Source organism: Ceratotherium simum, chromosome 13, assembly GCF_057802395.1.
Source record: "Ceratotherium simum simum isolate JZ-2026a chromosome 13, ASM5780239v1, whole genome shotgun sequence".
Classification (NCBI taxonomy): domain Eukaryota; kingdom Metazoa; phylum Chordata; class Mammalia; order Perissodactyla; family Rhinocerotidae; genus Ceratotherium; species Ceratotherium simum.
The window spans coordinates 3,780,679-3,808,325 of record NC_141912.1 but is presented as its reverse complement, the minus strand read 5'-3'; the positions used below and the strand labels follow the sequence as shown (position 1 = coordinate 3,808,325).

Genomic DNA, 27,647 nt, shown 5'->3' with positions numbered 1-27,647 from the left:
CCCGGGAGCCTCGCGAGCGCAGGCCCGCCCCGCCCTCCCTCCCGCGTCGCGTCCAGTCCCGGCCGGCGGCTCCGGGCCCGGGGGAAGGAGGCGGCGGCGGGCCGGGCCGGGCCGGGCGGGCGGGGCGCGGAGGCGGGGCCCAGCGCTCGGGTTTCCGCCCCGCTCCCGGCGCCGGGGGTCCCAGCGGCCCCAGCAGCGCGCGCTCGGGGGTGGGGGGTGCGGCGGGCCAGGCCCCCCCTCCGCACGGCCCGCGGCGCGTCCTCTCCCCGGAGGCGGGCGGAGGGCGGACCGGCCGGGGCTCACGTCGACGGCCGCGCCGCCCGCGGTGGGAAGGGCCTTATAAAGCCGCCGCCTGGCCGGCCCAGCTGACTCGTCGCCGCGCTTTGCCGAGAGTGCGCGTGGAGGCCGGGGGCAGACCCCGACGGACGCCGGGGTCGGACAGCCAGCGGACGGACGCCGGCTCCGGACAGCCCCCGGCAGAGCCCGGCCCGCCCGGAGGCGCCTCCTGCCGGCGGGCGGCGGGGGCGGAGGGCTCCCCCCGGCGGGGGCATGCGCGGCCCCCGGCATGGCCTCGGCCGTGTTTGAGGGCACGTCGCTCGTGAACATGTTCGTGCGCGGCTGCTGGGTGAACGGCATCCGCAGGCTCATCGTCAGCCGGCGCGGCGACGAGGAGGAGTTCTTCGAGATCCGCACCGAGTGGTCGGACCGCAGCGTGCTCTACCTGCACCGCAGCTTCGCCGACCTGGGCCGCCTGTGGCAGCGCCTCCGCGACGCCTTCCCCGAGGACCGGCCCGAGCTGGCGCGCGCGCCGCTGCGGCAAGGTTCGGGGCCGGGGCACGGGGGGGCGGGGCGGGGGCGCCTCGGAGGGGCTCCTGGGCAGGCAGGGCTGCGAGGTCGTTCTAAAGTGCGGTAAAGGAAGGAGGGGAAGTTCGTTAAATCGAGATTGCGGCTGTCCCCTCCGTCCGCGGCACGGGACGGGACACACTGGACCCTCCGCCCCAGATGAAGGGCGCCCGGGCGGCAGTGGTGGGAGGACGAGAAGTCGCCCCCGCAGCCCCGAGGCCCTGCGGCCGAGGTCGGCGGGACGGGCGCCCTGACCGTCACCAAGGACGAGTCCCTGACCGGCACCAGTGCTGCGCCCCAGGCCGCTCAGTCCCAGCCCGGGTCGGGAGTGGTGGCCGCCTCACACCCCACCCCACCCCGCCCCGCCCCGCCCGGACGGCGGCAGGAGGGCGCTGGGGAAACGTTTGGGAAGAGTTAACGACAGTGTCCAGTTGGGGGTCGCGTCGTGTCTGCCACCCCTCAGAGTCCTCACCGGGGGGCCGCGCCTCTTTTCTGGTGACAGAGGAGCCTGAGGGCGAGGTGCCACGCAGCCCTCTATCACTTCTCGGGAGGGGCTGCCCCGCCGGAGGCCGCAGGGGAGAGCTCGGGTCCCCACCCCAGGGTTGGGTCCACATTCGGGTTTGATTAACTGCGGCCGCCTCCTCCCTGTCCTTGTGACTGGTCCTGGCTCTTGGGGACTCGAGTTTTCAGAGAACTGGTGTGGCTTCCCATTTCCTCCCGCCCAGCTGACGCCCAGCCCACGGGCTGCCCTTTGGAGGCCAGGCAGAGGGGAGCCTGGAAGAGGGAAGGAAGCAGGGAGAGGCTGAAGCAGGGTGGGCCTCCTGGGCGGAGGGGCCAGAGGAGGGAGTGGGCGAGAAGGGGCCAGGAAGTCTGTAGGACTTCCGGGCAGGCCTCCTGCCTCCCCTTGGTGTGTGACCACCTGCAGCTCTGAGAATCGATGACCCTTCACTCGGAAGCCTTCCTTTCTGCAGCCTCTAAGCAGACACCTGGCAGCACCTCTGGGGGCATTTCCTGAAGCTGAGGGTGGCCGGCAAGTCTCCTTAGCTGCCGTCTGCCTGAGGTCTTGCGATAACCTCTCTTGCCCCTGGTGATAGCCCCCCACCCGTGTGTGAGTTATATGGGTAATTAGCCCAGTTCTCATGACACATCCTCTAGCAGACACATTACTTGAAAAGGCTCCCAAAGCCAGCAAGTTTGCAGGCCCTGAGTGAGAAGGCCGGCCTCTCCGGCGTGTCTCCGCTCCGGTTCTCATCTTTATGCCTTTCTGGGGATAGTGTATCATTTCAAGCATGGCGGCAGTTTTGCTGAGTTTATTATTTGAGTGTGTGTGTTACTGTATTTTTTAATTTAACAAATGAGTGCCCAAATCTGTAAAGCTTAGATGAAGGAACAGCAGTTTATTCTATGACTTGCATCCTTTCTAGAACAAGGCGGGCCATAAAAAGTTGGAGCTCCTGAGAGCTGGCAGGGCGCCGTCCCCTCTGCCCTCCAGGTCTCGCTCGGGTCAGGTGGCCCCGCTCAGCTGTGGCCCCAGGCAGATGCGTTGGACCATCTCCCCATGTCGCTCCTCCCCTGTAACTAGCCCCGGTTGCCTACTCCTGTGTGAGGATTAGAATTCACGGTAGAGTGTCTGGCAGCACTGAGCCCTCCATACACACTCACTGTGCTGGTTGCCCTCAGCATCAGCTGCTTCTGGGGAGGGTTGTAGCCAGTGGGAAGGAGGGTTTGGCTTTAGTCCCTGGGATATGGTAGTGAGGACCCCTTACCTGGAGCGGAAGGGAGGTGAGTGTGAGGCCCATGACGCGCCCGCCATGCACACGCCCTGGTTCTGTCCCTCCTGTGCTCATGGGAGTTGTGCTGGGTCAATTCTGGATTCGTGAGGTGTAGACACACAGAGTGCCTCTGAAGAGTGGACCACCTACAGGTGAAGAAGGTTTAGGAAGAGGGTAATACCAGGAAGAAAAGAAGACTCAGAAGGGATATGATGGCTGCTTTCATGTGTCTAAAGAGGGGAATCAGAAATAGGTATTAGACATGGTGGGGGGCGGGGGCAGCGGGGGTGGTTAGGATGAGGACCAGGGAGTGGGCGTGAAGGACTTCACAACAGCCCATGCTGGAACTGTTGGAACTGCCTCTGCCAGGTCCTGTCCAGTGGAGACCTCCTGCAACGGCCCGCCTAGCAGCCCCTGGAGGGGAGCAGATGGAGGCCTGGAGCCCGAGGAGGGGAGGCCTTGGTTCTAGTCCTGTCTGCTCACTGGAGGGCTGGTCCCTCCCCCAGCACCGCTTGCCTTCTGTGGTACATCCCAGGGGGAGTCCTCTTCCTTTCTTAGATCCTTTTAAGTCCAGGGAAATTGTTTGCTAAGTAAAATACATCCCAGTCCTGTACAAGAAGATTCTGCCTTATTTCCATGCAAATTTATTTGCATAAGAAGGTTGGATGTACAAGCTGTAAATACAAAAGGCAGCCAGATGCATGTGTTGTATCGTCAGTGCCGCTTTCCACAGTGTGATTCCCCATCAGGTTCCCTCGGTTTACCTTTACTGAAATGTTTCTGGGCTGGGTGAGGCGTGTGCTCTCCAGGTTCCTTAGAGAGCTCGTGAGGGAGTCTGGTTCTGAGCTCGTGCCCACAGCAGGCGGGGAGCTCCTGTGAATGTCTCACGGGACCCCTCGGGGTGAAGGCCTTGGCCCCTCTTGCATTTTGAGTCTGTGGACAGTTAAAGGGGTGTAGAGCCCTTGTCTCCTCTAGTGTCACAGTGGGGGAGAATGTCTGCGTGGAGAGGATGTGTCTTTTCTCCCTGCTGCGCACACACTGATGTCAGGCTTGGTCACCATCCGGGCCTCGTGTGCTTCACAGCCACGGGGACACACGTGCGGAGGTATTTATACCCCTTGTGGAGTGGAGGCGCGTTGCCCCCAGCTCACCTGCCTGGTCTTCTGTCTGGGCGAGGCCCACCTCGGGACTTGTCCTGCTCTGTCTTCCTTTCTCCTTAGAAGCTTGGCCTCTCAGCCTACCCTCTTCATCTGGACCTGCTATCCCTACCTCTTCCTTTCTTGTGGCCCAGCCCGAGGGGGTGGAGATAGCTGCTTCCTGTGGATGTTATCTCTGCGTCACCAAGGTGCCCGCTTACTGCCTTTCCCCCACTCTGACCCCAGTGGGGCCGAGTCTTTCACTTAAATGGCCTCTGTGCAGTACTTAATGTGCTCGGGCCTTCCTGACCACAGCGTGGCCCAGGTCCCCTGCCTGTTAACATCTCTCACACCTGGGAAGGTTCACACTTTAAATCATAAACATGCAGAATTCCCTGTCGACTGTTTGGGGCTCCTGGGCTATCTCGGTCCCTTTTTTATAGCACCTATTTCAGGCCTTGTGAAGGCCGAACGTCCTGGTCACCACTGCAGCAGCAGGTTCTATTTCCAAAGTAGGGAGGCTGGTCTTGGTTCTTGATTACTGTGAAATCAACATTTGGTCATTCATTCCTTCAGTCATTCAGCAAGTATCTGCTGAATGCCGGCCATGTGCCAGGCATCATTCTAGGTGCTGGGACACAGCAGAGAACAAAACAGACACAAAAATCCCTGCCTCATGGTTCTTACATTCTGGTTGGGAGAAATCCAATAATAAACAAGATAAGTGGAAAACATGTTAGATAGTGATAAATGTTCAAAAGAAAAAGAAAGAAAGAAAGGAGAGGGGCCATGACCTGTAGGGGCAGGGGAGGGGTTGACTGTCAGAGAGGGTGGAGGAGGGTCTCAGAAGAAGTGACTTTTGAGTAGAGACCTGAAGGAAGGGAGAGTAAGCCAGGTGGATACCTGGAGAAGAAAGAGCTTTCCAGGCAGAGGCAAGAACAAGCGCAGAGGCCCTGAAGCCACATGTGCCTCATGGCTTTGAGTGGTGAGGAGGCCATTGTGGCTGGAGTGGAGAGGAGGAGGTGGGGGGTGGTAGGAGGAGGTCAGGGAGGTAGGGAGTGGGCAGATCCCGCTCAGACCCGGACTCTTATTTGGAGATGCTTTGAGTGGAGGAGAGACGATCTGACACACGCTCTGGCTGCTGTGCTGAGAGACTGGGGGAGCGGCGAGAGCCGAGAGAGGTGCTGGGGCGTCCCCAGGTGTAGCAGAGCTGGTGTGAGAAGTGGTCAGACACTGATATGTCTGGCAGGGAGAGCCCCAGGGTTTACTGGGAGACCAGAGCGGGGTGTAAACGGGCGTCGGGGCCAACACCAGAGCCTTCAGCCTGAGCGGTGAAGTCACCGCTCACTGAGGGGGGTCCTGGAGGAGCTGGGGCAGGGCCCGGCTTTGAATGCCGTGTTTTAGCCTTGTCACCAAGTAAGGCCCCTGACAGAGACCTGTGTGTGGTGCTGGTGTACACGACCGCTCTCCTTTGTCACCGAGCGCATTAATCTACCTGTGTGCTCGAAGACTGTCTGAGATTTGAGATCCTAGGAACGGGAGGTAAGGATCCAGGATGTTACCAGAAAGACCCGGACACAGATCCACCCGCCAGGCTCCCTCCACCCTGGCAGCTCTAGAAAGACGTGTGCTCCACTCCCAGGCCGGCACCCGCCTCCCTGTTCTCATGACTGAGAAGCTCTGTGCTGCCCGAGACAAGGGCCAGGATGCCGCCTGATGCAGGGGATGAATGCAGAGGCACCGAGGTCGCTTCCTTAGTGAAAGTGGCTGAAAAAGGAGCAGAGGCCGCACAGCCCTGGGCAGCGGGTCAGGGCACAGAGCCCGGCTTGGTGGGCCTGTGGGGAGGTGTTGGGTGGGCCAGCCCCCGTCTCTGACACAGCCCCCACCCCACGCGTAGCTCCACCTTAGGGCATCTTGCCTCTTCTAACAGGGGCAGGTTTCACTTCTCAGGGGGATTTGGGGTGTTTTTTCTGATTTGTAGACCTATTTTGAGTCTCTTCCACCTACAGGGCGCCTGGCCTGGGCTGGCACGCTTTCCCCAGGCCCCCAGGGCAGCGTGCTCTGCTGTCCCAATCCAGTGCAGGGACCATCCGCCTCCGTGCAGCCTGCTCTTCAGCTCTCTTCCTTCTGTCTGGTGTCCTCTCCTTCCTCTCTAAGTGGCCACATGGCTGAGTTTGGTTCGTGGTCCTGGGATCTCATGCCATCAGATCTCAGACTGTGCAGGGGCCCCTGGCGATCTGAGCTAACCTCTCAGCTGGAGCAGCAGCTGGCCAGAAACTTACATCGGTGGTCCAGTACCTTCTTCTAGGTCGTGGTTACTTTCCGCCAAATTTCAAAGGAGAAGCATGGTTCTGCCTCTCCATCAGACAGCACCGTGAACTCCCTGGTAGCATCCTGGCTGCCCCAGGCTGGCCCCAGGGATGCGGGTCCTCTTCCCTTTTTAAAACAAGTCAGGGCCTCATGTTTCTCTCTGTCTGTTTTCACAAACACTTTTCCAAAAGGTGAAAGAGATCTCTGCGTTATGAAGGTGAGGTCAAGGGAAGAGGTGAAGTACCAGTGAAAGGTAGTAGTGCCACACAAAGCTAATAACGTGAGATTTGATCGGTTTCCCACTTCTCGAAGAAGCTCAGCTTGGACTTACATAATGCTCACGGGGTGGGAGTCGGGAGACCGGGGAGAGGGGTTAGTGAGTCATGAACCTGATGTGCATTTTACCCACGTGGCATCTGTAACAGACGCCCCAGGCCACGGCCTCTGTGTGGGGCGTCTGGTGAGAGTGCTGGCTCTGGGAGCAGGTGCCCAGCAGAGCGGAGACAGTGAACGGGAGAGTCTGTCATTATCAGTGGTTGGCATCGCCCTCCCACCGAAATCCATTTTTATTTGGTATTTTTGTTCACTTTTACTTTCTTGGGTGACAGTAGTTATCCACTGGCTACTTTTGCTTGTCACCAAGAAGATGGTCCTCTTGTCCCAGAACAGGCCTGAGAGGCCCCCCCACCCCTACCTGGTGCCCTGGACCTGAATCCTCTCCCTCTCCTTGATGGGGGGGCAGGGAGGAGGCGGGGCCGAGGGGTGTGTGCTCCGTTCATCCCTTAAGTGACGGCAGCATGAGCATGTCCTCGGAGTGCAGACCCACGTGCTGTGATGTTATTCTCCAGACAGACACCCCCAGGCCATCCCTTTCCTGCCCCCCTTAACTGAGGCAGCACGGTGGACACAACCACACAGCTGCTTTGTCAACTTACACCCAAAAGTTTGACTTCACGTTTGTTTTAAGAACAAAACATCTGAATCATCCTTTGCTGATGTAACTTAGATTCAGTAGGAGAAACACGATGAGCAGCAGTCGGACAGGGTGGGAAGGGAGGAGAGAGGAAGGAACGGTAATTAACACTTTTACATTTTACAGTGTCTCCTGATCCCGCAAACCCACCCTGTTTCCCAATGGGAAAACTGAGGCCCTGCGAGGTTGGGTGACCCACCAGGGGACACAGAGTCACGGTGGGAGGGGCCAGGCTACGTGGCTGGAAGCACCGGGTCTGGAAGCAGACAGATGAGGATGCAGATCCTGGCTCTGTCACCTGCTACTTGCCGGGTGACTTCAGGCAGGTTGCTTAGCTCCTCAGGCCCCAGGTACATGATTGATAAGATAGCAATAATGACGCTTGCATGGCCGGGCTGTTGTGGGTACTGAAGCAGTGATGTCCACAAAGTGCCCAGCACCGTGCTGGACGCGTGAGAGCTGTTGGCTTTGGGCTCAGGACCATGTGACCCTGGAGCTCCTGCCCTTTGCTCTGAAACACACAGTCCCCTCACTGCCCCTGACAGCGCCCTCTCCAGGCGTGGTCCTCCGTCCTCCCGTCCTTGGGAGCTAAGGACGGCGATAGCCCCCACCCGGGCTAAAGAGAGAGAGCCCACAAAGGGGTCACCACACGACCTCAGTGGGACCCCTGCAGACCTGGCCTGTGGCTTTGCTGGTCTAGAAACTAGAATTTGGTGCTTGCTGTGGCACTAAATTGCTCGAGCCCTGTGCTCCAGGGGCAGATACTGTGGAATCCTGGGGCTGGGGTATGCGTCACCATAGGAGAGAGAATTGCCAAGTGGGTGGAGTTCTCGTGGCCAGAGCCTACACGGGGAGACCCCCATGGGCAGACCCCTGAATGTGGTCTGTAAGGCGCTACTTGTCTCAGCCCTCCCCACCCCTGCCCTCACCTTCTGGGCCTCCTTAGGGCCCCCACACATCCTGATCCCACTCCCTGTCCCCTCCTCCCTCTCTCGCCCCCTTGTATCTGCTCACCATTCAGGCCTCCTAACCTGGAGGGGTGGGTCCCCTGCTATGAGTCTTCCTAGCCTTCCAGGTGACACCCCATTCTTTGTGGCCAGTGTTCGCCTCACGTCCATCCTCGTGGCTAGTGTAAAGCACTGGGGAGGCGGGGTCTTGCCGTCTTGTCGGCCACGGTACCCCCAGCACCTGACGGGGTGCCTGGTGCAGAGCAGGAGTGTGGGCAGTGCTTGGGGATGAGTGGACAAAAAGTGCTTCCTGTCTGAGAGCCTAGAACAGGTTACCTTTGTTGTTTTAAGGCAGACTGGCTAAGTGCATGGCTTCTTAAACATGTCAAGTGTAAGTTTAGTAAGGGAATTCTGCTCTCAGTGGGAGAGAAGAAAGAAGAGGCCTAGAAAAGGAGTGAGTAGGGGAAGGACACAGTAAAGGTCAGCACGTTTACGTCAAACAGTTCTCCTCACACTGATGGAATAACAGACTCAAGCGAGCATCTCACAGTGGAGGGAGAACGCCTTCTCTCAGCCCCTTCCTGGGTCCTCAGGAAGTGCTATTTCATCTCTCCCTCTTCCGTCTTCTCCTCCTTTCTCTGTCCTGCTTCTCATTCTTGGAAAGATGCAGAGGAGAAATTAGTGTCGATCAGCATTCCCAACTCTCACGGCGGGGCCTGAGCATCACTGAGCGAGGCAGCCGATGGAGGGAGGAAGACCAGCCGGGCACTGCCTTGTGTGGAGCAGGGTGGGACTGAGGGGCAGACAGGCTTTCGCTTCTTTCATCAACGCTGTGCGACACCCCACAGATGGAAGCACGCAGGACTTGCGTGGAGTAGAGTAGCCTCGGGTTTCCAGGGAGGTAGGACTTCCACTGGGATGCTTAAGTAGGCAGAGAATAACCGATTCGGTTATGTCAAGCCAGTCGTTTCTTACTCCCTACTTCTTGAATGTTGACTACCTATTTAGAAAGGTACTTAGGAAGTAAGCATTGCAAGTTTTCCTAGAAAATTTAAAATACTTTGTTTCCAAAATTTGTATTCTGCTCAACCTTTAAAGAATATGTCTCTCTTATGCACGCAAGATGACCCTGCACCCCTCACCTCACCCAAGCAACCTGCTTCTCTGTACAGTGTGTTGATGGACACATTTGTTAAATGGAAGAGGAACACTTTAAATATCATTTATTATTTGACTCAATTTGAGAGTTCACAGACAGTTTCCCTAGGGCTCTGTTGTGTGTCTCCTCTTAAGAGACTTGTGTTCTTGGATCATGGACACTCCTTAGTGTGCTTTGAAAAGGATAGTCTTCCTTCTCAATTGACCCAAAAGCATCTTGTCATTACTCCCAGAACTGTAGCGGCAGAAGGTACTCAGGTTAGACTCCGGCTCCGGGTCCGTCCATGGGGCAGCCTGTGACAGTTACAGAGGTGTTCAGCCCAGAGTCTGCACTTACTGGGAGGGGGGACTTTGGACCCAGGTTTCTGAGATCAGGAAGCTGGTTTGCTGCTGTGAACCCTCACTGATAGATCTTGGTGCCAATACCAGCGTGTTCAGTATGGTTTCCAGGAATAAATCAGGTGTTTGTGTTTGCATAAAGAAGCCAGTCCTGAAACTGACGACATTTTGTGTTCTCAATTTTCGAGGCTAAACTAGTTTAGAAAGAAAGGGCACCCTGGATGCTCTAGGCTGAGTTTTAGCCCCCAAATATATGTAAAATTGGCACACTGAAACTTATATGCAATCATGTTATCAATCCTTTGGTTTCAAATTTTTAACTGTTCTGGGGTAAATCTAGTTAAAAGTTTCACATCACAAATTGTGTAGAGGAAATTTTAAAAATTGATGTTATATTAGTGACTATGCTTTATTAGAAATTAGAAGAATTTCTGGGGGTGTGAAGTCTTCTGAGTCAACTTCTGTTAGAAGAGTTTAAATGTGGCTGGTGGACGGTTGTCCCTTCCCATGGTCCTGACTAGACTGAATCCGCGGCTTCCGCAGAGTGCTAGCACTCTCTGCTGGTCAGTCCTGGAATGACAGTCTCATAACCAACAGATGTTTGTTTTTTTCTATTCAACTGTGCAAATTCACAACCATTTTCCACTTGCAGTTTTTATTATTATGATCTCAGGTAGTAAAAATGAGTCAAACAAGATCCCCACAGAATTTTTATTCCATAAACAGTATTTGGAATTTGAAACTTAAAAGTTTTAGATAATCCTAAATTATTGTATTTAAGCACATTTTTGAAAATAAGGTTTAAAATGGATATTTACTGTAAACTATTGATATTTGGAAAAGCTGTACCAGCCATTAAGAGCCAAAGCTCTTGGGTCACCAAGGAAAAATACAAGATAGGACAGAAAGCAGCCCTAATGCATATGATTAGCCTGTTTGGGGTAGCAGTACTTGTGGGCTCATAGTTCTTGTCATCTGTCCCTGAAAAATAACACAATGTCCCACACTTGTGTTCTGCCCACAACTTCACCTTTCAGCGCTGTATCATTTTGAGAATTTATAATAGTTTGGGGTGTTGCCAGCAGGAGTTTAAGGTTTCCACCAGCTGTGAAGTTGAGAAACCTGACAGGAGGAACCCCAGTGTATGAAACATTGAGAAATTTAAAAATGAAGACTTATTTCATTTCTGCACTGTGGCCCCAGAGAGCAGTTTTGGTTTTGTCTTTTTTTAATGTTTTCCCAACACATTTACTGTACCCATCATTTGATGGGAAACACTTGTAAAACAATTGAAGGAGGGTGATGTCGAGGGCCCAGGAGGGAAGGGAAATGTGAATGTTGGGGTTTTAAGAGGGCCAGGCTGTCGGAAGCCACTTGGAGAGGGGTCACTCCTTCCTGCTCTCGTCTGGGGTGCCGGCGGCTCTGCTGGAGCGAGGCAGCCTGCCTGGGCCGGCCCTGCGCGCGCTGCTGGCCCAGCGCTGTGCGCCTGGTTGCCGTCGTGGCAGCGGCCGCTTCAGGCGAGTCCTGCCGCTCTGGGGGTTTCCAGTAAGTTCAGCTGAGCCCATCACTTCAGCATTCTGCCTTTGGTTAGCTGGCGCCCTCCTGGGGACGAGGCCAGTGCTCTGGTCGTTCGCGTGGACGGATTTCCCCGGAGAAAGGAGGATAGTGCCTAAAGAAAGCTGGTCCAGATCGCCAGCCTGATTGTCACCAGGGAGCCGTGATGGGGAAGTAAATGACAGAGAAGTGCCCGAACTGCAAGTCCAGAGCTTGAAAAGTAATCACCTGTATGCCTGTTCTTGCAGGGAGGGATTCCAGCACCTTCCTTCCCCATTGAGGTTTCCTCAGCCCCCTCTGGTTTTGCCCGAGTTTGCATTTCCGAGCAGGCCCTGTGGCTTCCGTTCAGAAACGCAGACAGGCGAAGGGAGGCGGTGCGGTTCTGCTTCCGCAGAGAAGGTCAGCCCAGAACGGCCGGGACTCGGTAGACTCCGTGCCACGCTGTCCTCGGGCGGCTCGCCTGGGAGGCCTCTGACCTAGAGCCAGCTGCCGGAAGGTTCTGGCTGGGGTCTGGCTGAGCGTAATGCCGAGAAGCGTGAAGTAGGGTCACTACCCACAGGCAGGGTGGAGCGCACCCCCAGAAGAGAGCAAATACTTCCGTGCGCGTGCAGCTTTACACACTGAACCCCTGCACGTGCCAGGCCCTGTGCTGATTGCTGGTAGCAGTGAGAGGAGCCGAAGCCACCTGTGCTCTCAGGCTCGCCCGGGGACTTGGGGAGACCCGCAGGTGAGGGCGCGTTCCCGTGCAGAGCGGCGAATGGCGCAGAGGTCCGCCGAGGGTTCCCGGGGAGCCCGGAGGCCGGCCAGGCCCCTCTTGGGGGTGGGGAAGGCCTCACAGAGCAGGGGCACGTGCCCACGCCGGGAGAGCCGGGAGCGGGGGGAGGTTGGCGCCGCGTGAGTGGGGCTGGGCGTGGGTAGCGGAGGCCTGATCCTGGGGATGCAGTGAGGGTGGGGGAGGCGCCGAGCGGCGAGGTGGGCGGGGGCAGATGGGGCAGGGACTGTGCCCTGAGCTAGAATGCTGATACTGTTTCCGACGCCTGACCACGTACTTCTGGCCTTTCTCCACTTCATTCTGGAAAACGGGTCACCAAGAAGATAGAGTTGCCAGATAAAATACAGGACACCAAGTTAGGTTTGAATTTCAGATAAACAACGAATAATTTTTTAGTGTAAGTCTATCCATACTATTGTATTATTCATAGTTTATCTGAAATTCAAGTTTAGCTAGGCGTCCTGTTTGCTAAATCTGGCCACCCTGAAAGAAGACCAGTATAGAACAGAAGGTGTTTATCTAAGTCTTACCCTTGGAGGTTATACACCCATTCATGGGCTGAACATTAATTAAATCAAAGATGTAACCAAAAATATCTCATTAAAGCAAAAATGCAAGAATTATAAACCTGTATACTAATTTAAGATTGTTAAATTATGCTTTACATCCTGTAAAATGGGTATAAATATGCTGTATGCATCAGCCATATGAGAGGCCGGTCTTCCTATAGATGCACCTACAGAACATGAAAATACAACTATGGTGTCATCAACTCGATTGACTTAAAACTACTCTTCTAGCTGTAGTAAAAGCTGAACTACAATAATAGTTTTGCTAATCTGAGAATAAAGCAGCACTTGTGGGATGATTTATATAATTGTCCTCTCTTTAAAACTACTTTTCAGAGGATTTTGATCGGCCTCTTTCCCTCCGTCGACATCCCTACAGCAAGCAGATCAGAGCATTTTGGTGCAAAGAGCAGCGCACATGCCTGTGTGTGTGTGAGTGAGGGTGTGTGTGAGTGAGTGTGAGTGAGTGAGTGTGTGTATCTGAAAATCTAAGCAAGGAAATCAGGGCCTGGGGAAGAGGCATGCAGAGAATCTGACCCTCTGGTGTTTTCTTCCTTCTCCTCCCTGCTTGCCCCAGCATGCAGGGTGGTGTGGAGGGTCCGGGCAGCCTGGGCAAGCGAGGAGGAGGTGGCCGACTCCCTGTCTCTAGTGATGCCTGGTACGTCGTGCCTAGGTGCATGCACAGGCTCATGGACAGAGGCCAGTGTTTCCCAGTGGGTGAGCCACAGCCCACCCTGCGGCCTCTGGGGCTCCTGCTCCCTGGACAGCTGCCGGCTGGCCATCGGGGCCTGTGTCTGAGGAGGGTGGGCAGGGCCCAGCAGCCCCACTGACAAGCAGGGGCGCCCGCCCTGAAGGTGGCCTGTGCTTTAGGGAGTTGAGGGAACGATTCCCGGCCTCGAGCAGAAGTTGTTCCCGACCGCAGCTGACATTGTGAAGGCCCCCTGGCCTATGCCAGGCCTTCAGAAATGCCCTCGCCCTGTGTCGGGGACGCCCCTGGTGTCCATGGACCATGTGCCCTGGGCCTCATGTAGACTTAGTCAGTGAGTTGCCTGAAAAACCAACAACCCTTTTTCCTGTAAAACAAAATGAAACCAGCACTTCTGAAAAACTTAGATTCAGCAGCTAATGGTAGTTGTGGGACTCAGCCTCTGTGGTTTGGTCACAGCTCACAGGGACAGTCATCCCAGGTCACACAGAGTCGAGGACAGAGGCCAGCGTCCTTGATCTCATTCCCCGTCCCTAGAAAGCTGATGTACAGAAACTGTAATGGGAGGATTTGTGTTCTGCTCTGCTCACAGTGAGACAGAAGCGCACTCCGAATCTCCACGCTGTCAGCGATAGTATTTTGAAAACAAAATACTGCCCTTTCCAACAACCACTCAGGACTTCTGGTAACTGTAACAGGGATAGAGGCTTAAATTCCTGAAAAGTGCCCTGGGCCATCTCCACTTTGGTTTTCTCTGGGTAAAGATCTGATTTTTTCCCTTCCAAACCCAGCATTTAAATGACTTGTCTAAATATGGGCTCCATTTACATGGGCCCTATGGTCAGGTCAGCCATGGCCAGCAGAGCATGTCCTTCTGCTGTGTCCTTGGGGGTGGGTGGGTCCTGGGCAGCCTCTCCTGGCTGCAGCCACCATGCTGGCAGGGGCTGAATGGTCCCCGGCCGAGCACAGGCCGTGTCCAGGGTATTTATGGAGCTGACCCAGACTGTCCTGCTCCAAGGGGTCTTTTCTGGTCAAGCTGTGGCTTACACCTGCCCCACTCATTCCACGGTCGCCAGCCTGCCAGACTTCTCCTTTCAGATGGACAGCGTCCACCCCAGCGCACACGTAAATCATTCATCGGGTCATTGAAACTTAAAAGGAGGTTTCGAGCAGGGTTCTCGGGGCAGGGCTGTGCATACGCGAGGCTGGGTTAATGTTCCCAGACTCTTTCACAGAGGGTGACGTGGGGGGAGGCCGTCCTCATCGTGGGATGCCTGTAGTTCTGTGTTTAGTGTAGGAGCACGTGTCCTGGTCTGTTTTCCTGGCTTCAGGCATTTCTGTCTCAATTCTAGGACTGGTTGCCATAAAGGAGGCCCACGATATAGAGACCAGGCTGAATGAGGTGGAGAAGCTGCTGAAGACCGTCATCAGCATGCCATGTAAGGTGAGTCCTGTGTCGGGACGCGTCCTGCAGCCTCCACACAGCTGACCTGCTTGCTCCCGTAGCCGCTCATGCCCTCCTTGGAAGTATCAGGCCATAGGCGGGGTGGCTGTAACCAGGGGAAAGGAAGACCTTTCTGGGCTCTAGTGGCTCCTTTTTTGCTGCCTGGGGAAGAAGTGGAAGTGAGGGGCCAAGGAGGTGTTGACTAGGAAGGGACGTGGCCCCTCCACCTCAGTGGTCTTTGCTTTCTTGCCTCCGCTCAGAAACCCACTGGTCTTGCTGAGGGTGTTTTAGAAGAGGGCGGATAGGAGCCAAGGGGAACGTTAGTGTGGACCTCAGCAGGCAGCCTTTAAATGAAGTTGCAGGCTTCGTATGGAGTAGCGATTAAAAACCTGGACCCACTTAACCCTGTAGCTTCCGTTCCCTTGTCTGTTAATGGGGAAGTTGACGCATTCACAGTTTATTGTAAAGTGCAGGGAGATGTGTGTGAAACACTGGCACATATGAAGAACTCAGAAAAACTAGCTGTTGTTCCCATTAACCTCCTCCTATCTGTCCCTGGGCCTTGCATTTTAGCACACGGGGCCATAAACAAATGAACAGCGTCAGCAATTGCAGCCTCATCCGTGTGGTCAGTCTGCAGAGGTCTGAACACTCAGGGGTCTGAGCGTCAACGAGCCGCCCTGTGGAAGGACTGAATTTTAGTAATGAGTCTTTCTTCCCAGTATTCTAGGTCAGAAGTTGTGCTCACCTTCTTTGAAAGATCTCCTCTGGATCAGGTGTTAAAAAATGACAATGTACATAAAATTCAACCCAGCTTTCAAAGTCCAGTGAAAATATCAGGTGAGTCTTACAGGAGGGTGTGGGGGAAGGCTGCTCTTCATGGCTGGGTTTTCCAGAAACCTTTCCCGGTGGTTGTCTGCATGGTTGGGCACGGCTTCTACCCATGGGATCCAGAGGGACAATCCCACAGAATGACGAAAAGAGTGGGTCAGTAGATGAGAGGGGAGCAGAGCCCAGAGCTGCCTCCTAAGAAGGAATTGGGTCGTGGTGATGGAGAGACAGAGGAGGACAAATTGGCTGATGTCAATGGTATAAAGTGTCCTTATTGACTTATGTGCCACATCAGGGATGAGATTCCTAATAGCACGCTGGGTGAGGTGGACAGGGTACGCAAGTTCTGGGAATCTGGAATGGAAAAGCTGCTTTAGATATGATTGTGTGTGAGCAGGATGGGTGTTAGGTCGAGGTTTGTCTGTGTCTGCTGCTTTTGACATCTGCCCAGGATAGCTTCCTGTGTTTCTGAGACAGAACAGCAGAGGAGTTCAGGAGCCCCTCCTTAGCTGGCACCTAGTATCCAGAACCTTCTTTATAGGAGAGCGAAGATGGCAGTCATTTGTCCTGGTTGGGTGCCCGTGGACCCTAGTCTCGTCGGGCTCAGAGAGAGCCCTAATTATCCATTCGTGTTGGGTTTTGTATGCTGTCGCCTGGAGCGTGGACAAGCCTCTGTTCTCTGGTCCTTAGTGGATCAGTCCCAGCATGGGTGTCTCTCTTTTGCTTTGTTTCTTGCTGTTTTGTGCAAATGGGAGAGCAAAGAGCAGCAGAATCCTTTCAGGGCCTTGAGTGGTGGTGGGAGCTGGACCGTTGCTTCAGGTTGACCCCGGAGGCCCCTGAGTGTGAGAGGGACAGACTCGAGCTGCATGGAGTTGCTTCGGGTTGAATAACTCCTAGAATGCAACAACCCGGAACATTCCCAGCCCTCTGTCTTACTGTCCTATTTTTATCAGTGACTTGGATAAACACATGGCCCATGTTTATCCTAAAGGGCTGAGATGAGATTTAACAGGGATAACTGTAGAGTCCTGCGCTGAGGTTTTAAATACTTTCTCTGTGTCTTTTTATGAGGACTGAAGACAGAGGTTTTAGTTGGCTACTGTGCGTGAGCCTCAGTGAGGCCTTGCATGCATGACTAGGGGTGTAGCGTCCAAGCCTCTGAAGGTAGGGGTCTTGACCTCCTTGTGCCAGCCGGGAGCTCAGGTCCTCTGGGGTCTCATGCCCGGCCAGGGACATTGCAGTGGGTGAAAATGGCTGCAGCCGACTCTGGCTCAGCACAGAACAACCCGGGCTGCCAACAGGGGAGGTTGCAGACATCGATTGCAAGTCTGTGGCAAGTCTGTTGCTGAAAGCCTCAAGCCTCAAGCCTCAAGCCTGGGTGCGGAGGCTGGGGTCTGTCAAAGCCATCCCTGCAGAGGTGGCAGGTGGGGGAAACCCCTGGCACCCTTCCAGAGCTGAGATTCTCTGCCTCCTGGGGGTCTGCTCCTCTTCGTCTGATCTCATCTGTTAGGCACCAAGTCTGAGGGTTCTCCCTCTGAAGCCTCCCGACCTTCCCATCTTGGCTCCCGGACTAGCCAGCCCTTGCTCTGAGTGGGTGCTTCCCAACATAAATTAGTGTGTAGATGTGCAAGTGGTGAGGGGGTGCTCCCACGACAGGTAAGATGTACTTTGATTATTCACCGAGTGAAGAAATAAGTATATTAAGACAGGGAACTATGGTAAATTCAAAATTACTTTTTAATGAAACTGTTATTTGCAATAGCATCGCCATCCCTTTGAAGAACAAGTCCACACGTGGACGAGCTGTGTTGTTCATCTTGGACCCCTATTTGGGATGTTGCTGGGTTCGAGGATCCCAGCTCTGAACCTCAGGATTTGGAGAGCACTCGCAACTCCTGAGAACATCTGCCTCTCTCTCTGTCAGCCTTACCCTCTCCCCGGGATCCACCCTGAATACCAACGTCGGTCATCCAGGACTCGGACTTCCTGGGCGCATTAATTTTCTCAAAACCTTACACTCACGATAAAGCCCACGTCCCTAGGCATTCTAGGCATGGCAGAGTCTGGCTGACTCTAGCTTTTTGATTTTATCACCATAGAACCCTCCACCCAGACCCTCAGCCTCCTCCTGGCTGGGCTCTGCCTGTGTGGGGCCTCCCATCTTCTCCCTGTTCACACAAACCCTGCCTCCATGTCCCCTCCTGTCCTGCTGAATTCCATTCATTCGTGAAAACACCCTTGCTTGCTTCCACCTCACCACAACTCGTCCTCCTCTCCCCTCAGATTTCTTAGTGGCTTCTTGTGCCACTGACGTGGCGTTTAGGGAGGTGGTGCCGTGGGGACGGGCACTGACGTCCTGGCTATCAGAGGCTTCCCTTCACTCTCTCCAGGCTCTGAACACAGAGCCTGTTCTTTCAAATGTTGAGGCCGTTGAGTGGTCAGGGGCTTCACCAGATGGCGCCAGGTGCCAGCAGTGTGGGGACCAGCCGCATCCTTGGGGCCACAGCAAGGACAGTCGGCACAGAGGTTTAGTGGCCTCTTTGTTGATGCTTGGCCCATACAGCCTTCAACATTCTTCATCCCATGTTAATTTTTTTTGTGTGTGTGAGGAAGATCAGTCCTGAGCTAACATCCACGCCAATCCTCCTCTTTTTGCTGAGGAAGACTGGCTCTGAGCTAACATCTATTGCCAATCCTCCTCCTTTTTTTCCCTTTTTCTCCCCAAAGCCCCAGTAGATAGTTGTATGTCGTAGTTGCACATCCTTCTAGTTGCTGTATGTGGGACACCGCCTCAGCATGGCTGGAGAAGCCATCCCATGTTAATTTAAATGCTTATCAAATCTAGAAAACTTAAATTTAGTTTTCTATACCTGTGTCTGTGCAGTTTAAAGGAAGAATAAACATCAGCCTTGATCTGGCTGCTTGGACTAATCGATATCAGCCACAAAAATCTGATTATTCGGGTTGGGGGGCCTGGAAATAAATTATAATTCCATTTTTCATTAACCAGTCATCTGTACAATCTCAACCTTAATTTTCACCATGCAGAGGTAACAGTCTAGTTAGCCAATTAATAAAAAGGCGTTGCGTTGGGTTTTGTCCTGTTGCTGGAGGACAGTGAACATAAACTGAGGGAGGGTTCAAGAGGGAGGCAGGCTATGCTGTGAATTCTTTCAGGGCCAAGACTAAATGTCTGCTGAAAGAAAAGAATATGTGAATTAATGAACTGAAGGAACAGAGGCATATGGGGCATGTGAAAACATGGCTACACTTAAAAAAATACAAAAATCACCCCTAGGCAAACACCAGAGTGGTAATTGTTGCAGAAGAGACCCATCGGTAGATGCTAAGGTTAGTGGGCGGAAGTTTGAGGAGAAATGGGATTTGCACAGTCTCAGTGCATCTCCCCCGAGATATTTCTTAACTACACAGAGGAAGAGAGTAACTTTACTTTGGAGAAACCGGGCAGAAACCTCCTTACCCGACCATCCAGACCAGGAATCAGGCCTGTTGACATCACAGGCCCCTCCCCCGAAGGGAGTGCGAGGAGGCTAGGTGTCGCTTGGCAGGGTTCCTGCCCTGAATGCGCCCCCCCAGTGGAAGTGTAGGAAAACATCAGCCGGGTTGAGGGACACGCGGTGAAGTAATTCACCAGTCCTCTTGGAAAGTGTTACGGTCATGAGAGGAGGAAGGACTGAGGGACTGCCAGAGGTCGTAGGAGGCAAGACACCACAACTGAATGCAACCAGGGACCTGGCTGGGTTGGGAACAGCAAAGGGACAGGTGGGAAAGCTGGTGAGACTGCCATGAGGGGGGTTAGTTAGTAGTCTTGTGCCTGCGTTAATTTCCTGCGTTTGATCATTTTACCATAGTTCTGTAAAACGTGAATGGGAGGAGAAGCTGGTGAGAGATATGTGAGAACTCGATACTGTTTTTGCAGCTTTTCTGTAATTCTAAAATTAGCTCAAAATTAAAAATTAAAAAAAAATAAGAGATGGCAAAGCAGGACTCTTCTTCATGTGAAAAAAAATGAATGTAAAAAAGTAGCTTGAAAATGAACTATTTCATAGAATCAGTCCTGTATGTGATTAAAGTAATTAAATTGGCCAGTGATTTTTGCTGTAGGTACTAAACTGACTTCTGAGAAATTCACATTTTAAGTATGTTTGAAGATAGGCTTCAGATGCTATAGTTTTTCTATAATCATAACATTTCCTTGAGTTCTTTTTATTTGCATGAGACAACAGATAGGAAGAAATTAGCAACAGTGATAGTAATGACTACCATTTATGGAGACCCCCGCGTTTGTTAGATTGTTTACAAATACCATCTCATTTAGTCTATATCTATGCCCTTCAGGATGGATACTGTCATTCCCATTTTACAGATGAAGAAACTGAGCAAGAAGTAGCCTGCGCCCCAGGCATGAGTGACAGAGCTGGAGTTTCCGCCGGGGCCCAGCTGGCCTTGCAAAGGATTCAAGTGCACAGAGGCTTCTTTGCATAGGCAATTAAGGAATGGTTTGTTACAAATCTGTTTTGGAGACTGGTAAAGATTCCATTTCTAGAGCTCCAAATTTACAAAAGATTAGGAAGTTCCTACGCAAGGTAACTGTTCATAACGGTCAGAAATGTTTTGCAGCACTGACATTTGTTTCCACTTGTAGGGTTTTCCCCCCAAATTCCCTTGGCAAACGGGTGGGGGAAAGGGGCGGGGGCTGTCAGCTGGCTGCACTGAGGTCCGCTGAGGTTTAATGTGCTTCCTGAGACAGACAGATTTGAGTCGGTTAATAAAAGCAGTAAAGAAAGTGGTTCTGTGCTGCCCTACCCTTTAAACTGAGAGGCGAGGGGGTCTTCATCCTTCCTGTTCAGATCTGGTCATCTTCAGAGTCGGTCTGTCCACTCAGACTTTGGTGAACACCTTTTTGCACTTCCTGCACCTAGAGCTGTCGACCCCGGAGGTTCCGAGTCCTGACTTCTGCTTGGTTCTCGTGCTCCTTCTCATGACTGGCAGGCTCTCTGTGCTGGTTCTCGAGCAGGGAAGGCGGGGGCCTCCGGGGGGCTCCACAGAGGAGAGCACGTGCCGATGTCACGTGGAGTGTGACCAACTAGGCTGGTGATGCCAAAAGACCAAGGACACATGAACTGTCACTTCTTCAGAAAATCAGGTGGAAATTTCTGAAGTTAATTGGCAAATCTGAGTGATGAATAGTCATTTTAATCCTGTGGGGTGAGGAGGAAATCTGATTTTTCTCTGTTCGTTTTTGTATAGTTTCCCTAATTCTCTTCATATGGAGAGGAATTCGAAGAACTGAGAACCAAATACGTAGAAAGATTAACAATAAACAGAAGATTAATTTCACTTATTAACAAAAAAGCAAATCCATACATGGGAATAAAATAATCTCAATTATGGTAAGACGTAAGAGAAAAAGTAAAGAAGACAGTCCCGCATGCAGCGATAGCGTCAGGTGCCCGCTGAGCCCGTGGCCCTGAGGGACGTTCTTGTCGCCGGTGCCATGCAGGGAGGGGAGGACGGGCTGGTGTGAGCTGTGTGCTTCCGTGTGTTAGGCCCTGAATGGAAGATGACAATCCTTTGGATCTGAGAATGCACCAGGACTTTGGAGGATATTTTAGGCATGTTTTTTAAGATGAAGTAAGTAGAGGGCCTGATCTGGGAGGACAAACAAGGGTCCCAGCCTGAGCTGACTAAGAGCTGAGGTCAGGAGGTGAGCCCACCTCTCCGGGAGCTGGAGAATGGCAACACCAGGGAGGGCCGTCATGGCTGCAGATCTGTTCCTGGAGTGTCTGTCATCTGCCGAGGGAAGTGACAGAGTCAGTCCCTCGGGAAATGTAACTAAAAGCTACACCAGACATTAGAAGTGAGTCAAGCCGCACTTGCTACTTCTACTTAAATGGACCAGACGACGTGATGGAATCTGGGAGCTCATCGGATTTTAGAGTTGGAAGGATCCTTGGATATCATTCAATACAATTTTGGAATTTCCCAGTTGAGGATACTGAGTCCCAGGATCATGGGGCTCATTGGTGGGCTGAGCTGCGGTTCGCGCTTCCAGCCCAGGAGTTTCAGCTGCTCAGGCACCCCTGTTCCCACTTCTTCCAGCAGTGGGTGAGCAGACTTCCGTCCTCGGAAGCTAACACCATACAGCCAACATGGGCCTATGAAGACGTTTTCTTTGTTGGCTTTTTTAAATTACCAAAACTTGTGCTTTTTGGTAAAAAATCCATTTATCTACAGAGTTATTAAGTGAAAAAGTGAAGTTGCCTATTTGGTTTAAAATGCACATGGATATCATTTGATGTTCACAGCAGCTCAGGGCAATAGATGGTGTTATCCCATGTGTCTCAGACATAGGTGAGAGCTTAGAAAGATCGAGTAACTGGTATAGAGCCCCACGGCAGTGTGCGACGGACCTGGACTCCAACACAGACCAACAGACATGAGCTCAGTACTCTTTTACCCCAGTTTTAAACCCACGGGGAAGGGCGCATGGAGAGGGCGTTCGGACAACCAGAGCATCTTTCTGGGGGAGAGATGCACCTCTTGCCTTGCACAGGGTGAGCAGATGTGGCTCCTGTGGAGGGACATTGGCCCCTGAATCTGTGTGGCAGAGCTCCAGACTGGGCCTTGGGGGTGCAGAGCGTTCTCTTAAAGTGTAGGGGAGAAAGGGGGACAGTAGGTGGATGGGGAGGTAGGGAGATTGGTGTAAGCCCCAAACTTCAAAACTTCAAAATCTGACCCCTCCTGAATGTTTACCTTATTGCTTTCATTTTCAGAAATCATGAGGTCCAATGGATTTTGTTTAGCAAATACGGAAACAATCGTTATCGACCACAGTATACCAAACGGAAAAGACCAGCACCTGGGTGTGGACCCGCCGGAACACCTGTAAGTACAGTGATTTGAATATAGTTTTGTAGAAGGATCCCGAGCTGTCGGCTGGTGCCAGGGGCTGCGGGTCACTGCCCATACGGGGCTCTGTAGGAAGGAAGCAGATGTGGCCAAACACCGAGCCACCCTACCTGTATTTGGATGCTGATTTAGGGTGTTTGCCTTTTCTAGAGGACAGCGAGATCCTTGATTCATCAGCGTGTGGGAACAGAGTTCCTTTAAGTGGCTGGCTGTGAGGGGCCTTGAGGAGAGGTTGCCAGGCTTCAGGGACTGGTCTGTGCTGGGCCCTGAGGGGTGTGGGGGCCACAAGCCACCTCGCTCCAAGGGCCTGGTCTCCTGGGAGGGGGGAAGTGTCGCCTGCACGTCAGCCTGATGTCGCAGGGCTGGAGGTTCTCCCAAGGCCCGTGGGCAGGGCCTGGCCCAGCTGGGCTGTTCTGAGGGAAGGAGGACATGTCTGATTAGTGAAGGCGGGACAGCCAAAGACACCACTGCCTCCTCCATTCTTCCTCCCTCCGAGAACAGAACTTTGACATGAAGAGAGCTCTAGGAAAGCCTGACACCAGGGCCCCATGAGGTGCAGCCACGCTTATCCTTGGGGCACTTCCGGGTCGTCTCCTGGGAGTTAGCAGGCGGCAGCTTGAGTGATGTCACAACCTGGCTTCTGTGACCATCGAGGCCAAGCCCGGGCCCTTGCTGGTTGTGTGAGCGTCAGGAAGTGATTTCGCCTCCCCTGGCGTCTCTCATCCTCACGTGGGACCATTGTGCTCCCGGTCGACGTGAAGCGCTCAGATGCTGAGTGTGAAGCTCCGCACTCACACAGTCTCCCTGTGGCACATGAGCAGCACAACCCGGGGTTCAGGGGCCTCTGGGAGCCTCAGGTCCTGTCCCACCCTCTCAGCCACAAAGAAAAATAGACTAGGACAGACCCACGTGCTGGGACACACACCTAGGCCAGTCGACTGCAGGACAAGGCGTGACCCCAGGATGTGCCTGGGCTCCGGCAGGGGCTTAAGCCTCCTCTGCTGGACCCTGTTCCATGGTGAAGCTCTGTGGGAACCCTGTCAGGCCCATGGACCTGGCTCTAGCCAGCAGCTTCCACTTTCTGTTTCTCAGATGTCTCTTGGGTAGATGGCACAAGAATCCTTCACAATGGAGATGTCATGAAATGCGGGTGTAAACGGAGTGCTGGCGAGGCTGAGGGGTGGCCCTCCTCTGTAGTGCCCTGTCCCTTTGCCTGCCTTGCCATGACACCAGGCGACATCGTACCTGTCACGTGTATGTAGAGAGCTCATTCGTTCATGACCCAAGGGTCCTCGTGCTGACACGGGCTGGCACATGGTGGTACAAGGTTGATGTGTATTAGACGGATGGCGGGAAGGAGAGGTCCTTTAGCTTCATGGGAGGAGCTGCTTATCTTGGTGGAGAAGACAGGTGAAGACCTGCCCTCATCAGCAGTCACTGCAGGTCCTAGCTCTGACCCCCCCAGTGTTCCCAGGGGAACGCTTTCCATCTCCGAGGGGCCTCGAGGGGTCTTCTGCACCCTGCCACGAGGCCAGATGTAAGAAGTCAGTTCAACTGTGAACAGTTTTGTTGAGGAGAGACACCGGAGAGAAAGCAAGGGCGGAAATGTGACTTTCCCCACGAGCCCGGGGCCCTCGTGGATGGGGCGGCACCTCCTCAGTTTGCGGCGGCTTGCGCCTGGACGCCTGCAGGCCAGAGGGAAAGAGCGGGGAGAACCTCTGTGAGCCCAGGAAAGCCCAACAAGACACGGCCGCCCCTGAGTGGCTCGGGAGCGGTCAGCGGGTACCTGCCCCGGGGCCCAGCATCTCCCTGGGAGCCTGCACGGGGCGGCATGGCCTGGTCGGCCGCTGTCTATCTCAGGGGCCCTCTTTGTTCACAGTCCACAGGGCTGTAAGGATGTAAGGAGGGTGGGGGCGGGGGGACTATGGGGACGGGATCACAGAGAGATAACGTTTGAGGAACTGGAGGCTTTATCTCCTGGCCGCAGCCATTCTCAGTGGTACTCAAGGGTGACTGCCTGGCCCCGAGGCTGAGTGCAGTGCCGTTGTCCTGCTGTTAGGACTTGTGCTGTTGTCCTGCTGTTAGGACTTGTGCCGTGGAGCCAAGCAGGCAGTCCCCACGCTGTCCCCGGGGAGGGTAGGAACCAGTACCCAGGACCAGAGACCCCACTGCACTCAGGGAATGGGTATGTGCCTGATGGAGATGTGGTTCAGCGGACAGTGGGGCCTCTGCCTGCTGACAATCCTGGTTGGCTAGAGGGGTCGCCGGCTCCCAGAAATCCACCCCAGGGCTGAGGCGAGCCCCCACACTGTCTTTACAGCTTAGGAGCAGAGTATTTGCCAAGCCTGTCAAAGGCCGTGGGGGATGGACAAGGACCCCGGACTCAGCCTGGTGATGCATTTTCCTGAGCATCCCAGCTTCCCTTCCTGTCCTCAGTTCTCAGGGTCATCTGATCTGAGGGGCAAGAGGTATAGCCAGGGGTAGGAAGCTCTCTGGACGGGGCCTGGAAGCGTCTGGCCCTGGCCCTTGCCGCCCTTGAGCCTTTCCCCGCACCCACGAGTCCTGCTGTGGTTTCAGTCCAGTGTTGGTTTGAGAGAAGGGATGTAATGTCCTCTATAAAGTTGGGGAGTTGGTCTTGTCTCCGTGAGACACGCTATCTCGCAGGCTGCACACACTTCTCTGTCCAGTTAGATCTCCTTCTCCAAATCCTCGGGCCACCAGGGCAGGAAGGCGTGGAGGGAAGCTGGGCCTGAGCTCTTCCCGCGTGGGGCACAAACACAGGGAGCCCCCACATCACACACACCCCTCACTGTGAAGTTAGAGGAAAACCCACCTCTGCCGCCATTTCTGTCCAGTTTCAAAGCCATAATCACCTCGTCCTCGACTTTTAACCTGCAGCCTGGATCTCGAGGGAGCGCACCCCTCCTCGGAGCCCCGTGTCCCGAGTCAGCGGGATTCTGCCCCGGGTGCCCTGGATGCGGGGGCACGGCCCACGTCTCTGCTCGCAGGCGGCTCCCGGCCGGTGTAGCCAAGTCAGACACCCATTACTGTGAGGTTAGGTCAGTTCGTGTCCTTCCTGGTCACTCTAGAGCCTTCCACATGTAGTTGAGCTCCTACAACTGTCTACAGTCAGCGATGCCTTCAAGCGCCAGGCATCAGTGCAGGGACAGGTGGCTGTGGGACTGCGGCTCCTCCACCCACCCCTGCTGGCCCCTTTGTCTGGACTGCTTCCTAGTTGAGGAAAATGGCAAAAGCACGGCAGCATCTCTGTTTCTCTTCCTGGGGAGAATGTCCTTCATGTGCTTCTCTCTCTGTTATGCATTTTTAAAAATTTGGAGTCTTCTTTTTAGCATAGGAGCCCGCGTCTGGGTTAGACAGGATGGAAATGCTTTCAGTTCGTGGGGCAATCAAGATCAGGAATGTACTTGTGTCCCTTGCATTTGGGGTACTGTTCATCCCTGAGCTCTTCCTGCCTCCCCTCCCCCCCGTCAACCCCCCACATTGAATACACACACCCAAATGAAGGCTCCCCCGAGAAGGAGCCCTCCCTCCGCTGCCCTCCACCGCTCTCCCAGCTCCTTTCCAACTCCTGAGTCCTGGTCTCCTCAGTGACGTGTGCACGTGTCCCGAGGATGCAGTGCGGTGATGAGCCCAGGATCACGGTGGCTTTTCTCCCTCATCTGCGCTGTGGTGTGCAGGGCCCAGCACGTGGTAGGCTCCTGCTCCCAAAGGCAGGCCTTGCCTGTCTCGTTCACGGTTGTGTCCCAAACGTGACACAGAACAATCCGTGGATAGAGAAAAACAATCACCCTGGGAATGAGTGAATGAATGTCTCGGTGAAAATCGGTGAAGGAATACAGACAGCGGTCTCTAAGGCAGTGGGAACCAGAGCTGTAACAGACGTTAACGTCCAGTCGGTGTCACATAATTGATTTGTAAGCATGGTTCTTCCTACACATGCACTGAGGAGACCACGCCCCTTGGTCCGCTGGGCCTGCGCACTGTGAGAGCGTTCATCCCTGAACACCCTCCTTCCAACGACCTTCTGCCCTTTCTTTCTCCCCTTCAGTGGGGGTCAGGGGTCCCTGAGCAGCCCCGGCCCTCACCTCTCTTTTCCTGTTTCAGGTTTGAGAACGGCGGTGAGTTTACCTCAGAGCTGGAGGATGGCGATGACCCAGCAGCTTATGTCACCAACCTGTCCTACTACCACCTGGTCCCCTTCGAGACGGACATTTTGGACTGAGTCTCCGTTGGGCCCCCACCTCCCCAGCCCTTGACTGCTGGTTCTGCTGCAGTCCACTGCACTGGCCCCAGCGGCCAAAGCCGCTGCCCCAGGCCTGCGTCAGGCGGTGCCTGCAGTGAACGAGCTGGCTCTGCTCCCAGGCCCCACCCAGCAGCTGCAGCCAGAGGCCCGGGTGTCCTGCGAGCGGAGCACGGGGGTTTCCCGGGTCAAGCTGACCCCAAGGTCTCCAGCAGCCAGGATCAGGTCACTGGAGTCCCACGCAGCCTGCTGTTTCACTGGGGGCTTCTCTCCATGGGGCACCACCAGCCCGTTTCTGCCTTCCTGAGACGCTCCCCACCTCGTGTGGGAGAGCCACAAGTGCCTGCAGGACCCCCAGGGCCTCCCTGGGTTCCTCCTTCGCTGTTACTGTTTCCTGGGGAGGAAGCTTCCTCTTGGCATGGTGGCCCCGGGCCGCCCGGCACCCTCCCTCCCCACCGCTCCCTCACACAAGCGCACAAAACATGTCTGGGGAGATTTGGATGAGTCGTCAAGTTCTGGACGGCATAGACTGGGTAGTTAGGTGATCCAGGATTTCCCTGGGAACCAGCACATGGGGCTTTCATTTCTGTTTTTCATCTTCTATCTGGAAACTGTGGGCTTTGTGTCAGCCGAAGGGGGTGTTTACAGAAGGTTGATTGTGAATGGGGAGTTGGACTGTGGGGTCAGGGGAGATCACTGAGGTCGGGGGCCCATTGAGCCTGGACTGAGGTAATGATTCTCTTCAAGAGGAGAATTCCTGCCTGGCCTGCCAGCGTCCCTTTAGCCTCCAGTGAGGGGAACAGCACTGTGACCCACCCGGGCCATCTGAGGTTCCGCTCTTGTGCTCTTCAGCAAGCTTCACTGACGTGATGGCCATATGGACCTGAAAGGATGGGTCAGGAGGGAAGCCGGAGTCTTCCTCAGTCTCTCTTTGTCCTGGGGGAGGGTCTGAGCTCCGCCTGCTTATCTTCTTCCCATGTCTACTAACGACCCGCATTTGCTAGTGTAAATAATGGTAAATTATTGAGAATCGTAATTCTCTTACACAGTCTGTTTTTTAATCTATTTTAATTAAATAAAATACATTACTCTACTTTTA

General features: G+C 54.2%; 1 protein-coding gene across 2 annotated transcripts; it reads left to right on the top strand.

Annotated features, from left to right (window-relative positions):
* Positions 1 to 248: 248 nt before the first annotated feature.
* On the top strand, positions 249 to 27,647 carry PXDC1 (PX domain containing 1). Of its 2 annotated transcripts, none has more exons than XM_087437936.1 (5): positions 249 to 821; positions 14,432 to 14,523; positions 15,246 to 15,363; positions 19,742 to 19,874; positions 22,152 to 22,210. In XM_087437936.1, the coding sequence occupies exons 1-4, from the start codon at positions 566 to 568 to the stop codon at positions 19,858 to 19,860; spliced, it is 585 nt and encodes a 194-aa protein (XP_087294062.1). In that variant the 5' UTR covers positions 249 to 565; the 3' UTR covers positions 19,861 to 19,874; positions 22,152 to 22,210. The 2 variants fall into 2 exon arrangements, with proteins under 2 accessions (XP_087294062.1, XP_004432214.1); XM_004432157.3 differs by lacking the exon at positions 19,742 to 19,874 and adding an exon at positions 26,413 to 27,647 and having other exon boundaries at positions 263 to 821; positions 22,152 to 22,263.